Below are 15,168 nucleotides of genomic sequence, written 5' to 3'. Positions count from 1 at the left end.
TTTAAATTAGAATTCAGTGAGAATTCAATTCTCACTGCTGGGGCCTTTTGCTCTTCAAAGAATTTGAGTTTTCTGCACCAAAGAGTGGCACCTCCTTCCAAGTTCTAGCCAGTCTAGAGTAGGCATCCACATTTGCAGAAGTGATGCTGCACCTTAAAAACACACCTCTGTAGCTTATGGGATGACGACTTCACGTTGTTGTAATTATTTATCTGCTTCAATTAACTTTCAAATGTTATTTGATACTTTTACATGTAAAAAACCTTATTAGGCTCCAGTTTGTATTAACAAAGCACATGGCTATTTGATGTACAGGTAAGGAGGACAGGCTGTTTGAAATACACATAAGAAGGCTATGTGGGGCAAAAAATAAGGTTGGGATCAAAAGAAGGGAGCTGCCAAACGCCATTACAGCTCCACATTGTGAGCTGGGTACAACGTGACACAGAGTGGAGGAAAAATGAGCCATTAACACCTCAAGTCTAGTTAAGAGTGAGAAAAAGTATCAGCATTACCTTTGTTAGTGCATTAAGTCCTAAAGCTGTTGCAACAGCACCTGTGGTAGCAGAAGCATAGGCTGTTCCCAGCTGGCTAAAACAAAAATAGAAATGTTTGCACATGGACAACAACTAAATTTATGTCACTTTTGGAAGTAATTACATTTTACACACATGGTTATATCCCTCCCCAAATTAAGAAGTAGACTCTTTTGTGATACTGCAATAAGATGTAGATGGAAGATTGAGATGGGATATTTTAAAGACTTTTCTTTCACCAGCAGTAAACTGCTGAGGCACTTTTCAATGGTTGACTGAGCCGTGCAGCACAGACTCCTATTAAATTCCTATTATGAACGAGGCGCTGAGGCTTAGCTTATCTTTAATGGCAGAAAGAGTTCTTGCCTCCATCAGTCTCAGAATTCTCATCTGCATCTATCAAATTAATAATAAGCAAGGGCAAAAAAAAAATAAATCCCAAAATCCCTCTATCACTCAACCTTTACAGCCTAACCATGTTCCAGTACATCAGAGAGCAACTTATAAACACATCAGCAGTAACGTGGTTCAGTGTCTGACCTGACAGTGATTGGGGCATCGCCGCTCCTGTTTGTGTAATTCACTATGGCATTGAAGGACTGGTTAATCCACTGCCAGAAAACCACTGCCGGTGTCGTTCTTGGAGAGACAAATTATGGTTATGATTATGATTGTTAATGCCACAGATCAATTGACACCACAGAAAAATGATGGCAAATCTAGGAAAAGCAGTGTGAGCGCTAATCGTGAAGAGGTTCTTGTTTATCTGAATGAAGCAATACAGCCAGGGAGATACTGTCTTGATAATGAAAGTATTACTACTAAGAACAGAATTTAAAAGCATTGTAATTAAATAGCAAGGTGTGAATGAAGGGGGAAGGTAAAGTTCAGGAGATTTGGAAGTGTATTCTTATTCCCTCTGGTTTCCAGTATCTGGATGAGATGCTAAACTAACATAGCATAGTGATAAACTAGGTGGACTTTTTTCCCCATCACTGCTGCTGTTCTTCCTCCTCTCTTCCTGTGCATGTGCAAGTCTTTTCCTGACTCATCTTTTCTGTCTCCTTGCTACTGGTGTGTAGATGATGTAGGTGCTATAAAAATTTAGCTGTTGCATTACTGCACATCCAAGAGCCCTCATAGGTATAATGAGGAATTAACTTCTAGAGGCGAGCAATAACCAGGGCACACTGATGTGCAGCAAGATAGAGGCTACACTGCATCATTTAAGGATTCTATGCTATCCTGTTTGCACTAGTGAGGGTTGGGTACAAAGAAACCCATGTCCTCTGGGTTAATAAATCACACAGTTTTGAATCTGAGTGACTACCAATAAGGCAAAGAAAATTTACATAGCTGCTGTAGAACATATATAGAAGAATAAGTAGTGAACAGGAAGCAGGGCTTGTGAATGGGCCACTGTACTGAGAGTTTTATTCATACTCTTGATTGCTTTTTAAAACACATATATATGCACTATCCAAACCATCTGTGCCTTTCAGGGGTAGGACTCAAGAGTCTGTAAAACTTCATCATCAAAACCACCGTTGTCATTTCCTCTTAACCTCTCATCAGTTCTTGCTCACAAAGCATTGTGGCACAAAAGTATTTCTAGACATGAAATCTACTAACAGATGATTCTGGGGTTTGCTGCAGATTTCACTGTGATTCAAGAACTACTGAGGAAATAGACTGAATAGAATCTGAAGAAACTCGATGACTGATGGACCAAAGCATATTGGGTACTCACTTGGCAGACAGAAAATCCTACATGCCAGATCTCTAAGGTAAGAAATTCCCAGGTATCTTCTCCTCTTTGTGCTCCACACAACTCTCCTACATGGATGGGATTTTGGAAGGTTCAGCTTTCCCAATTTGAGGAAAAGTGGGTTGGTGAAGGAGAGGGGCTAAGGGCTTATCTCACAACTACTTCTAGAGGAAACCACTAATTGGTGGGAGAAGAGGGGAGAAGAGAATAGGAAGCAAAGTTTACATTTAAAAACATACATTACAAATCTTCTAAAATGTTCTTTTGACAATAACAATGATTTTCAGTTATCTAATTTGTAAGCAAATGTTTTTATGTGCTTTATTTCCACCACTTACCTATAAAAGGTCATCATACAACCTGTGATAGTCATGTTCATGGGTACCTGAGCTGACATTCGGCCAATCAAGACCATCTTTTCACCAGTGTCTGGGTGGAAGGCTGAATCATAGATATATTTTGCTCTCCACAAGTCATCTACTGTCAAGCCAGGTGGCACAATACCTTGTCTTGGAAATATTTGAAACAAAACAAAACAAAACAACAATAAAAAGCACAACTGTTACAAAATGCTGCAACCTCCAGTGACGTATGAGATATTAATAGATTTTGGGATGTTTATACTAAGTTAATCTATCCTCAGAGTCAGCCTGTAGATCTTCAGCTGGTGAAATAAAAAGATCAAAACTCCCAGAAGTGGGTATGTTGGCTGAGTCAACATATCCTGCACTCAAACCTCTATTTGATTTTGGAGCTAAAATTTACTTTGTGAGTAAATGATATAACATATAAGAGAAAGTTTTAAGCTCTGCTGTCACATTAACTCCTTCAGAATTAGGCTCTTCTGTATTTCAGAGCACCTAATAAGGGTTCTCTGATGACAGAATTTCCCCATTCATTAGCAAATTTGTTCTCAAATACAACTGTTTCTGAAATGAGAAGAAAGAGCAATGAAATGAATACAGCGTTTAAAGCATTTCCTTTTAAACACACAACCATGTACCACTGACGTGGGCTTGTTTTGGGCCAGCAGTAGATGTGGCCAACGTCATACCTGTAATCATGTACAATTTTTCTTGCATTTTCTAGCTGGGCATCAGACAACAAAATATTCCGGGGGTCTGTTACAGTAAAGAAGTGATTGGCTCGTCCAGCAAAAGTGCTTTGATCCCATCGGGGCTCCTTGATATTAATATTTAATGGTATATCTGCTGACATCTTCGACAGCTCTGTGAAGAAAACATCAGCATTTGCAAATCAGAATGCCTCTTTTTTCATACTGTATCTACAACCTGCCAAGGTAACAAGGGGTTATGAGCAAGAGTCAAAAAAGCCAAACTAGAGAACAAGCAAACAACTTGTGGAACTGAAGTTTCAAGGGTAAAGCATATATCCAGAAAGCAGATGATGTCAGGTATCATAATGGGTTTTAATGAGCTTGGTGTTGGCTGAAGTAAAAAAGCAAGAACTGCCTACAGAAATGTTTCTGTGCCTGTTTCTTGAAGACATTTATATATCACATATTTGTAAGAGTGTGAGTAGAGGTACCTCATACATATACACAAATACCCAAGGATGATGCCCCAATATCCAAAGATGCAAAGAATGTAAGGGAATTCATTAGTGAACAACTGTACTAAACATCAACACACTAATCAGAAGTGTGCTTTACCTCAGTGATGAATCAGTGTGGGCTGAAAAAGTTGTCTTGAGGGAAAAAAGAAATGAAGTTATTTCAGGTAATGCCTGAATTGCTGCTATAAAGTGCACTGACAGAGGAAATATTTAATCAAGTCCAGTTAAATCCTCTGCCATAGCAAAACAAAACAAAAATTAGGAATACAAACCCTGCATTTTTTTGTTTAATAAATGTTGTTTCCCTAAATTCATGTTTTACTAAAACAAAGATTATATAACGTAGCAGTTTGCTATCTCCAAAGGATATTTCAAAGATGGTTAAAGAACCACAACAAAGAGCACTGAACTAACACAGTTGTACATTTATGGGGCCTAAAGGCCTGAAAACGAAAAATTACTTCAGGATGACTAAGTTTACTTCAACATGAAATAGAGTAGAAATAGAATAAACCAGGTTGGAAGAGACCTTTGAGATCATTGAGTCCAACCTATCATCCAACACCATCTAATCAACTAAACCATGACACCGAGCACCCCATCCAGTCTCTTCCTAAACACCTCCAGTGATGGCGATTCCACCACCTCCCCGGGCAGCACATTCCAATGGGCAATCTCTCTCTTTCTGGGAAGAACTTCTTCCTAACATCCAGCCTAAATCTCCCCTGGCACAGCCTAAGACTGTGTCCTCTTGTTCTGGTGCTGGTTGCCTGGGAGAAGAGACTAGCCCCCACCTGGCTACAACCTCCCTTCAGGTAGTTGTAGAAAGCAATAAGGTCTCCTCTGAGCCTCCTCATCTCCAGGCTAAGCAACCCCAACTCCCTCAGCTTCTCCTCACAGGGCTGTGCTCCAAACCCCTCACCAACTTTGTTGCCCTTCTCTGGACACATTCCAGCAAGTCAACATCTTTCCTAAACTGAGGGGCCCAGAACTGGACACAGTACTCAAGGTACTCAATGGAAGGACAGTCCCTGCACAGCACAAGTTGCATGAAGTTCAACTTTCAAAAGAGGAATCTCTGAAACATATTCAAGAGGCAGTTAAAAAAAACACCAAAAACCAAACACCAATCCCCCCTCCCCAATATTGCCTGGAATTCAAATGGCTGAAGTAAACTTGACCTATAAAAATACAGATGATACCACGTTGCAGATTATATCTGTTTTAATAGGAAAAACAGCATCATTATGAGGACAAACAATGCATGTGACCTTGGTTTACCTGTTAAGGAAGTGATCCACTATGCTAGAAAGAGCTGCCAAATAGTGTTTCAATGATTAAAAGGAATATTTAAAATTCATATTATTAGATGTGACCTACTGAATATGCTTTCATGCTCTTTTGCTACAGCATTTTTACCTAGTGGTCCTCAGTTTTTGTTTAGTACAAGAGACCTGAAGAAAACCACATTGTTCCAAAGCCCTGTTTGTTTATTCAATATGCAGTCATTAACTGAAATAAGCAAGCATAAACAGAATAGAATAAACCAGGTTGGAAGAGACCTTCAAGATCATCATGTCCAACCTATCATCCAACACCACCTAATCAACTAAACCATGGAACCAAGCATCCTGTAAAGCAAGTATACAAAGAGCACCAGCACTGCTGCTCTAGCTAGCAGTTAACATAGTCATGATTCAGCTACCCTCAGAACTTAAAATTTCATCCTAAAGCTTCCCAGGATACCAGACAGCTAATAAATGCAGTACAGTAGGGGAAACCAATCTCTTCCTTTTAGTTCCACTCCCATTTTCCTGACTGTGAAGTTCATTACTGTACAGCAGTTTTTATTAAGGTCTTTACTATATGCTGAGACAAAACTTCCATACAGTGAAACAACAAAATTTACAAACTTCAAGAAAATAAAGTGCTGCAGCAATGTGTCATTTACTGAGCTACCTTTGGAGTAGGAAGACATTTGTATCAGAATCATAACTAACTAATATGAGGTCAGTAAAATCTAGTGCTGCCTCTTTTTACAGTTTACTCCAAAGACATTTAGAGCTTTTCAGCATTGTTAAGATGCATCCTTCTCGCCACACACAAGTAAAAGAAACAGATCCTGGGGTGTATTAAGAAAAGTGCATCCAGCAGATCAAGCAAGGTTCTCCTCCCCCCCACCTCTGCCCTGGTGAGAACTCATCTTGAGCACTCCGTTCAGTTTTGGGCTCCCCCAGTTTAAGAGGGACAGGGATCTGCTGGAGAGGGTCCAGCAGAGGACCACGAGGATGATTAGGGGATTGGAGCACGTGCCTTATGAGGAGAGGCTGAGGGACCTGGGGCTGTTCAGTCTGGAGAAGAGAAGACTTAGAGTGGATTTATTAAATGTTAATAAATGGCTGAGGGCTGGGTGTCAAGAGGGAAGGGACAGGCTCTTCTCACTTGCTCCCTGTGATAGGACAAAGAGCAATGGATGTAAGCTGCAGCACAGGAGGTTTCACTTCAACACAAGGGGAGACTTCTTTACTGTAAGGGTCACAGACCACTGGAACAGGCTGCCCAGAGAGGTTGTGGAGTCTCCTTCTCTGGAGACTTTCAAGGCCTGTCTGGATGCATTCCTCTGTGACCTGAGATAGATTGTATGGTCCTGCTCTGGCTAGGGGGGGTTGGACTTAATGATCTCTTTGGGTCCCTTCCACCCCCTGACATCCTCTGACAAATAACCTGGCTCAAGACCACAGGTCAAGTCACAAATAACAGCAGAACCTAGACCTCCTGACTTGTGCTCCAAGTACTGCTGATACAGCAAGGCAAAAGTTACTATTTCACAGAACTAATGATGTGAGATGGAAAGATGCTGGGTAAGAGGTAGAGAATTCATCCCTCACTTATTCTAGTCTTTCTATTCCATGTTCCTGTTTGCTGTAAGTACTTCTACACTTCTGAAAGTTTGAAACACCACAGTAATTAGTAGGATTACTTCCACGTTCTACATTTCTCATCAGAATGAATACAGATTGTGGAAGTGAAAAAAGACTCAGGACAGATTTGTAGAAGAGAGTTCTCATGCAGAAATTCTGAGGAGGAGATGCTCCTTAGGTACTATACCATTAAAGACACCTACCTGTGAACAGTCATACATTGTGAGGAAAAAAACCAAACCCAGACCATATTTTGGTCTAAAATGGTAACTGCTGTTTTGCAAAGTAGTCTTCTGTGAGGGCAGGGTGAACTCCTTTACTCAAAAATTCTTTTCTACTGAAATAATAAAAATACCTGTACCCTAGAGCTGGCAAGCTGTACTATGGATACTTCCTTACAGGCATATTAGGAAAGCCCAAGTTTAAATATTTTTGTAATTAAATGACCAGTTTCATTAAGAAAGATTAAAAACTGCTCCGGATAGCTTATCTTAATCTGTTTTAAAACTGTCTAATGAATGTTTAATGAAGCAGTCCATAAATAAAAGCTCTTTCTTTTCACTCTGATTAGGATATATGCTACTAGGTTGCCAATGAATTTTTTTTTAATATACTTCCATAAAAAAAAAAAAAAGTCCTTTAGTAATAAGAAATCTAAACAAGAAAGATCTGCCTTCACTGCAGATGGTTCATGGTTCAATCCAGGATCGTTTCCACTCTATTTAATTTAGTTTATCCCAGCAAAAGTGGATCTACAGAAAGTAGATGACTTACTACTATCAGGTCCTATCTTTATTCCTTCCCCATTTGACCTTCTCTGTGTCTGCTCTGATGCTGCTTGAATCACATGTAGGGATAAAACCTACTACCCTAGCAGAAAATTGATGCAGCAGAAAGAAAAGAGGCCATCTCAGCCTCCTGGATTGCTATGTGGAACTGGCACAGCAGAAGGTCTAGGAGCACACCCTCCTTCAGGAACCCTGACCACCTTGGTTTACCGTTTTGTTCAAGCTGAGGATCTGCACATGAGGGAGGAGCCAGATGTAATACAAATCTTTAATCATAGCCTTAAATCTGTAGGTAAGACAATCAACATGAAACATAAAGCATAGCTAATTTCAAATGTTTTGGCTTGCCTGAGTCAAGAGACTGAAAGTCTAAATTACAGACCAAAGGAGACTTGATGTAAACTGGAAAAAAATCCAGCCTGTGTGTCCACATGGAAAAATAAAATGATGTGAAGAAGAGTTAAAATGGTCTAGGAACAAGCTAGAGTGACTGTAATATATATTAGCAGAGTAGCAGCACTCTAAAGACAACACACAACCACTCTGGTTGCTAGTACAAGGTAAAACTCTTTTTCCACTCCTTTCTCATTGTTGTTACCCATTCTAGCCAGACTAAGTGAGCAGAAGCATGTCAGCATATGCTTTGGTCTCCCTTTCTCCTTGTTAATCTACCAAAAAGGGTTAGTGCTGCTGCAGCAAAAAGCAACCTAGCGGGTCTGCCACTGATGGAAGACCCTTGGGATGTGTGACAACAAAAGCTTGTGCTTGAAACTTCTCTATCTGATCAGAAAGACAGCAACACTGACTTTAACATTACTAATCTTAATAAAGAAGAATATATAGCCTCCAATCCTGCACAGGATGGAGGGGATCAAAACTTTAGGTGACAGCTATTTAAGCACACAAAAATATTTTCTTTTAAATGATGCAATTGACATAATTGACTTGCACTTCAAAAATACACAGAAGAACAATGCTGTTCAAAATAAGTTTAAAATAAAAATCATGAAGACTGTGGACAGGGACAGGCCACCAATGCCCACAGAGCTGGAACATACAAGGCTCCTCAAAAAGTTCAGAAACTGGAATAATACAATTTGGAGACATACAAAACTTGCAGTGAAGTGAAAAAAAAAAAGGGATTTTGAGTTTGCCAGTCTCAGGACTCTGAGTCATAGTTCTGTTAACATGGTGCCTGTCCAAGAACACCAGAGAACTTCTCTCTTGAAAACATACAAGTGCTCCAGCAAAACCTTTTTAGAATAAAAGTCCTACCTCTTGCATTAAAGAGACTGCATGATGCTACTCATGACTTAACCAGCCCTATTAGTAAATGCTGAAAAGGGAAATTAATCCCACAAAGCAAAACCATAAGCCGATAAAATGCCCTTCGACTTCAAAGGGATCTGCTTATAAAACGTAATGTCCAACTATAAAGTCAAAACGATGACTGTACACACAAAAGGTTTCATGAGGGTATTATCCAACAGACATGCAGTCACCAGCATAAACAGGAGGGCACTCTTTTCTTTTGTTTAATTTTTAAACACTGAGAATGTAAACCTCCAAGAAACAGGCAAAATACCCTGAACATAAATTGCCACACCGGTCTTTTACACAGCTGTCACCTTAATTTTGAGATACAATCTTAGAGGGGTGCTGCTGTTTGCATAATCAATACGAATACTCAATAACAAAAGCACTGTAATAAAACTATTTAAGATTTAATTATTAGTTTTAACTCCAATGCTTTGTCAAGGGTGCTACCTTCAGTGAAATAACTCTTGCTGTACATTGAGTGTGACCAGAACTTAAGTTCTCATTATCCATACATCCGTGATAGAATTGTGCAAAGAAAAAATGGAGAACATTTGGGTTAAATCAGGTGAAAATAAATCTATCTGAACCCTAAGATAAGTAGAATGTTTGCAAAGAGGCTGGAAAGGAAATGCAAAAAAAATCCTTTAGAACAAAGATGAAAATGTTTGCTGTGTTACAGTAAACTAACAGAAAGCAAATTCAACAGTTACCCAACACTTAACTGCATCTCTATAAACATTTAGCTTTGTTGTTCCCACACCTGTTGCTATTTAGTAAGCACCAAGAGTGGAGACCACCTGTGAAATCAGACAAAACTTTCCAACAACAGCACCTTATGTTTCAAGGTGGAAATGCAAGCAGCAAAATTACCCAATCTCATCTTGAAACAACTCTCTTCCTCAAATAACCCCATTAACAGAGAATTTGAGAAACAACGTTAACTTTACAAACATATCAATTACTGGAATAATCCAGACTGAAATGTCACTTTGAGGTCATGGTCATATGGGAGGATTGGTAGTACTGGAAAAGATTAAACAAAATATTGTAACACAGTGAACAGTTAACATCTATCATGGAAAATATCCAGTGAGAAAGGAAATATTACATCTTTTTGGTGTTTCAAACAAGCAGACAAACAAACAGAGAAGTTAGAACCACCTGTACCTGCAAACCCTGGAGCTGGTGTGAGTCCACAGTAGTAAATGAAAGCAATAATCAAGAGCAGACAACGCTCTCTGGCACATTTAAATTATTAAACCCCTTCAGTTTTCAAACCAGGGCAGCTGTATCCAAACTGGCCATGGAGAACAGTAGCTAAATCCTCCCTTGTGCTGCCGGATTGTCTGGGTGAGCATCAGCTGGGTAAAACCGCTCCATGCTGTGCTCCAGAAAGTTAACAATACAGGGGACCATGTCCTCGTGACCAGGGACATTTTTTGGCACATTGTTTAGCTCCCCAGCACTGACACAGAGGTTTGATCATCTGTGTGTTTCACATTGCAGCTCTTCCTATGTACCAAGGTAGATTTTCAGAATCATAACTGTGACTGAGTGCTCGTAAGTTTTCAATAAACATATGTCTCTCAAGCTAAAGTTGTAGCTTTGGCTTGTCATGTACTTGGCACCAAAAGTTGAGCTGAAGACTTGATTCTGTATTCCAGAGACCAATTAGATGTCATGATACAGATGGCAGATCACAGAAAGGACACACCACTGTGTGGAACTGCACTTCCCAAGTGCTTTAAAGCAAATTTCGCTGCCAGCCTGTCTCCAAATCACTCTGCTGCTGTCTCCTCACCTCTCTTCCCTATGTCCTCCCAGCCCAAACTCTCAACTCTGTATTCTTGATAACCTTCTACAAAAGTCTTTAAGTCAGTAATTCTCTATCTTTTTCATCTTGTGCTTTTGATCAGAAAGCTACATTGAACTGAAGCCTCAGTACCAACCACACCCTAATTTCTTGCCCTTTCTGATCAGATGGAGTCCTCTGCCAGTTCATGGTCTATTGCTTAATACTATCATTAACTAGAGAGAAAAAGGGGCTTAAAAATAAGCAAGGGTGGACTCCTTTGAAAAATAATTAAATAAAAATTAGCACAAAGTCTGATCAACAGCTGTAGCACAAAGGCTATGCTTACATTTGCCACACAACCAGCAATAGCAGAAGACTTTTAAACCTTGTTTAAAGGTTAACAGCAGTTGCAGCAATTCACAAAATGCAGATTCAGGAGTTGAGTTCAGCTCTCTGCTGCTCCTTATCAAAGTTCATGTTTTAAACATCCTATTGAAGGTCATTAACCACTTTTTAAAGCAAAACAACAGTCAAGAGAGTAGCAATGACTATTTATTGCAGACAAACTCAGATTTTTCTTTCCACAAGCAGTGCCCACTGCAGCAGCTGCTATGTTCTTAGCAGACAAGACAGGAAATTAACTACCCTCTGATTAGCAAAAGATGACCTATTCTACTTTAAAACTACAACACACTGGCAATGCAAAAGCTGAAAGGCCAATCCATATTTTAATTGCTCTTTCAAAGACAAGAACACAATGAGTTCTCCAGGGATGTCAATCACGGCAGCATAATTACTTCAAATGAGAAGCACTAATAAGATTTCTATGGGAAGAAAACATTTTGGCATGACAGCAAAAGAGCACATATCAGATTTATCAGGGTCATTAAGCAAAGGTATCCCTCTGGCTGCACTGTTTGCCATCCCAGTTTGAAAGAAGCCACACAGCTGATGACTGGGAGAACTATGATGCAATGTACTTACAACAAATGTTAACAAAGCCACTTGCCAAATTTTCCTTCTCCAAGGCAGCTTCTGCAAGTAAATATCTATTTAAATCACAAGGGGGAAAAAAAAAAACCCACCTAAAAATCTTTGTCTGCACTATGATTTTTTTCTACTGCAACCATAAAAAGAAATTGAATGCTGGAGAAGGAAAATCACAGCAACACTACAAGATACTTCTTTTTTTTTTTGCTTATAAATGTACGTCCTGCTTGTAACCTAGCAACAAGAGCAGCAGTCTGTGTTAAATGGATAGAGCCTGCTGCTGGGGCTCTCTCCTCAAAACAGCAGCCATCTTTGGTGTGTAACTTGACAAGAGATTTCATCATTCTGCATTAAAGCTAACTTCAGATGTTAGAGGTTACTGCAGCCAGCTCAGCAGTGCCAGCTTTTCATTTGCCTCCTCTTCCCCCATCACAGGAGGTGTATTGCAAACACACATCACTTGTTCACATCATCTCTTCATTAATAAAACTAAAGCTTCATTGCTCAAAAGGGTTACTGCAAGCTCTCACTTTATTTCCTGACTGTTCTGACTGTTTCTTACTTTTTAACCCCTCTTGGTAAACTGCAGCAGTATTATCTGGCTCTATCCAGCCATGTTGATGCCCTCTTCTGTATTTTTTTCACTGGCTCATTTATCTTTTTCTGAGAGGTGATTTTTTTAAATGGCACATTGGTACAACTTGCCAGTTTTCACAATCCACTCCTCACTCTCCCCAAACTCATTACAATCACGATAATTAAATAATTGTTAAACCCCAAACTCAAAATCCCTGCCCCTGTCTGCCAGGCACCTGACCTTTCATCTATTCAGCATGTTCCTCCCCTGGCAAGGATGATCCTGCTGGTGGGGGGCTTATTTCCTGCAGGCCTGGGATCAGTGCCACTGCCGTACACCAGCCTTTGACACACGGGCCGTGGTCAGGGAAGATTTAGGGAGTGGGTGGGGAAGTGGGGAGCTGTTATGTGTGCAGGGAGGAGGTAGGAAAGGAGGAGAAGCAGCAGCCCTCAGCCAGCTGTCCGCCACTAAAAGCGCCCAGCAGCACCTCCACAGGGTGACCCTCTGGGACACCTGCTTTGCTCCCACAGGGTGACACAAGGGGCTGGGACCCAGCTGGGGAGGGAACAGCCGCGACAAGCTGGTCTAGGTCCCTATGCAGGAGACAGGAGTGACACGTGGGTCTGGGCCCTGTGGAGAGGACACGGGTGACAAGCGGATTAGGGCCTCCGCAGGGATCGGGGTGCCACATGGGTCTGGTCCCCTGTGGAGAGCATATGGGGGTGACATGCGGGGCTCAGCCCCTGCGACGGGGACGAAGGTGACACACAGGGCTGGGCCCCCGTGGAGAGCACCGGTGCGGCACTAGGATGACCCGGCGCTGGCTCTTCCATCTGCACCCCATCCCGAGGCCCAGACCCACAGAGACACCGGGCCGCGGGGGACACCGCTCGCCGGTCCCGGTCCCAGCCCCGGTACTCACCGTGGCTGCCCGCTCCGCGCTGCCCCTCGCCCCGCTGCCCGGAAGAGGCTCGCTCGGCGCGGCGGGCGAGGGGCCGGGGAAGGCGATCGGGCCGCCCCGCTTCGTTTCGCTCCGCCCCGGCGGGGCAGGGCCGGGCGGCCCGAACGGGCGGGCAGACAGGCAGGCAGACAGACACTGGGCGGTGAGGTCGCTGGAGTCGAGCTGTGTGCGCCCGCTCCGCCTCCCCCACCTTCTGCCTGACGGCCCCCGGGCTGAGCTGGTGGTCCCCCGGAGCCGCGGCTGGCGGGGCAGGGCGGACCCGGGAGCGGCGGTGCCTTCGACGGGCGCCCTTCAGGTTGTGGAGGCAGCTCAGGCCCGGAATTACTGTTGGAGTTACTGAAAGGGTCGTGATGGTCGAGCTGGGGACAGACGGATCCAGCCAACGGCGAGAGCAGAGTCAGGAGCAAGATAGCCAATGGCCTACAGCTGGGACAGCGAGGCTGGATGTCTGCTGCTTTTTCCTTCTCATTACTCCTGCTTTAATACGGATTGAAGAAAAACAGTGGCGGGGAAAATGTAGGAAAACAGTGAAAGAACTCTTACAAAACCAATTTACTCTTAGGTCTTAATCCTAAAACGAGAATAAAATATAACACAGCAATGCATTCCTATGAAATTCATTCCAGCTGATGAGAACTTGTGTATGGTGCCTTAAAAACGTTGAACCTGGATCCTTGATTTTACTGGAAGGCAAAGAATGGGTTTTGGAGCATTTGTTTCCTTCTAGTAATTATGATCACAGTTTATTTTTACAGCATCCAGTAGCTTCTTTGTTTGAGGTTAGATTTGAAAACAATTGTGATTTAATAAAAATAGTAAGGGTACTCAGTCACACTGTTTCTATCCTTTCTCCAGCCCAGCTTCATGGTGGACATGGTGACCAATGCACAAAGGGAATTCCTAATAATGGTTTCATCAGTGCTTAAGGCTGATAGTGTTACGAGTTAGCAACACATAAGCTAGACTTGCCCCATAACTGCTGCTGTGTCTTCTGGGAATGGGGGAAAATATTTTCAGATACAGTTATACCATGTCCCATTTACAGCCTGCAATCAGTGTTACTGTACCGCTGTAGTGCACCAGAATAACATGCCAACCCAGAGAGGCTGATTGCAATTATTGACTATAACCCATCCCAACTCCTCTAAAGTCTGCTAAAATTCCCTTTGTAACAATGCTGCTCATCCCTGAAGGGGTGGCAGCAGTGCATACAGAGCAGTCCCACACTTAAACATTTTGAATATAGGGCTGGCAAGCTCTGACCTCCCTGTCACGGCTTGTTGCAGGATGCTAAAAGGCAATTTTGTATGAAAAAACCCCAGAACTCTTCTCAAGTATTAAATGTTTATGAGATACACTTACTGGTGAAATACTTGCTATTAAAACTTCTGTGAAAGAAAACAGGATTGAAGAAAATAAATCATGTAGGCTGGAATTTGTTTTCAGCTTTTAACTAGCCTACTCAGATTATGATTTTCAATGAAAAGTTAAGATTCAACTTTAATTCTGACACAGACACATCAAATCCCAGATGTCTACCTATCTCTTTCCCCTGTGGCACTACAACTTAGGTCATACAGCTGTATATATATGACAGTTATAGGTGCAAATACATCAGGTAGGACTTCATAGTGAAAGAGTCAAAACTGGCACTGATGTCTTGCACTGCATTTTTCTTGCACAACAAAATTTATTCACAATTTCTGTACTGTACTGCTAGTGTCTTTAGTGCTTTTTAGTTGTAACAGGGGGATCCCAGTCTCCACAAGCACTGACAGATCCATCACTGAATACAGATTTGTTCTGCAAAAGCTCTGGTTCCCCCAGAATGCTCATACATGGGCAGTCCATGCTGTCAATCTGTGTAGCTTGGTCAGTGCCTCATTTGTAAGCTGTGTCCAGTTCTGGGCCCCTCAGTTTAGGAAAGATGTTGACTT

General features: G+C 41.8%; 1 protein-coding gene across 2 annotated transcripts in view; it reads right to left on the bottom strand.

Annotated features, from left to right (window-relative positions):
- Positions 1-15,168, bottom strand: part of SFXN1 (sideroflexin 1) — a 34,576-nt gene that overhangs the window by 9,065 nt on the left and 10,343 nt on the right. For both annotated transcript variants that reach the window (XM_009904631.2, XM_054168662.1), the window contains exons 2-5: positions 3,359-3,533; positions 2,643-2,813; positions 1,077-1,175; positions 516-591 (exon numbers count right to left, since the gene is read on the bottom strand). In XM_009904631.2, coding sequence (XP_009902933.2) covers positions 516-591; positions 1,077-1,175; positions 2,643-2,813; positions 3,359-3,533 — 521 coding nt within the window. The remainder of the gene's footprint in view (positions 1-515; positions 592-1,076; positions 1,176-2,642; positions 2,814-3,358; positions 3,534-15,168) is intronic.

The sequence above is a fragment of the Dryobates pubescens genome, chromosome 16 (genome assembly GCF_014839835.1).
Source record: "Dryobates pubescens isolate bDryPub1 chromosome 16, bDryPub1.pri, whole genome shotgun sequence".
NCBI lineage: Eukaryota > Metazoa > Chordata > Aves > Piciformes > Picidae > Dryobates > Dryobates pubescens.
This window is presented reverse-complemented; position numbering and strand designations above follow the sequence as displayed.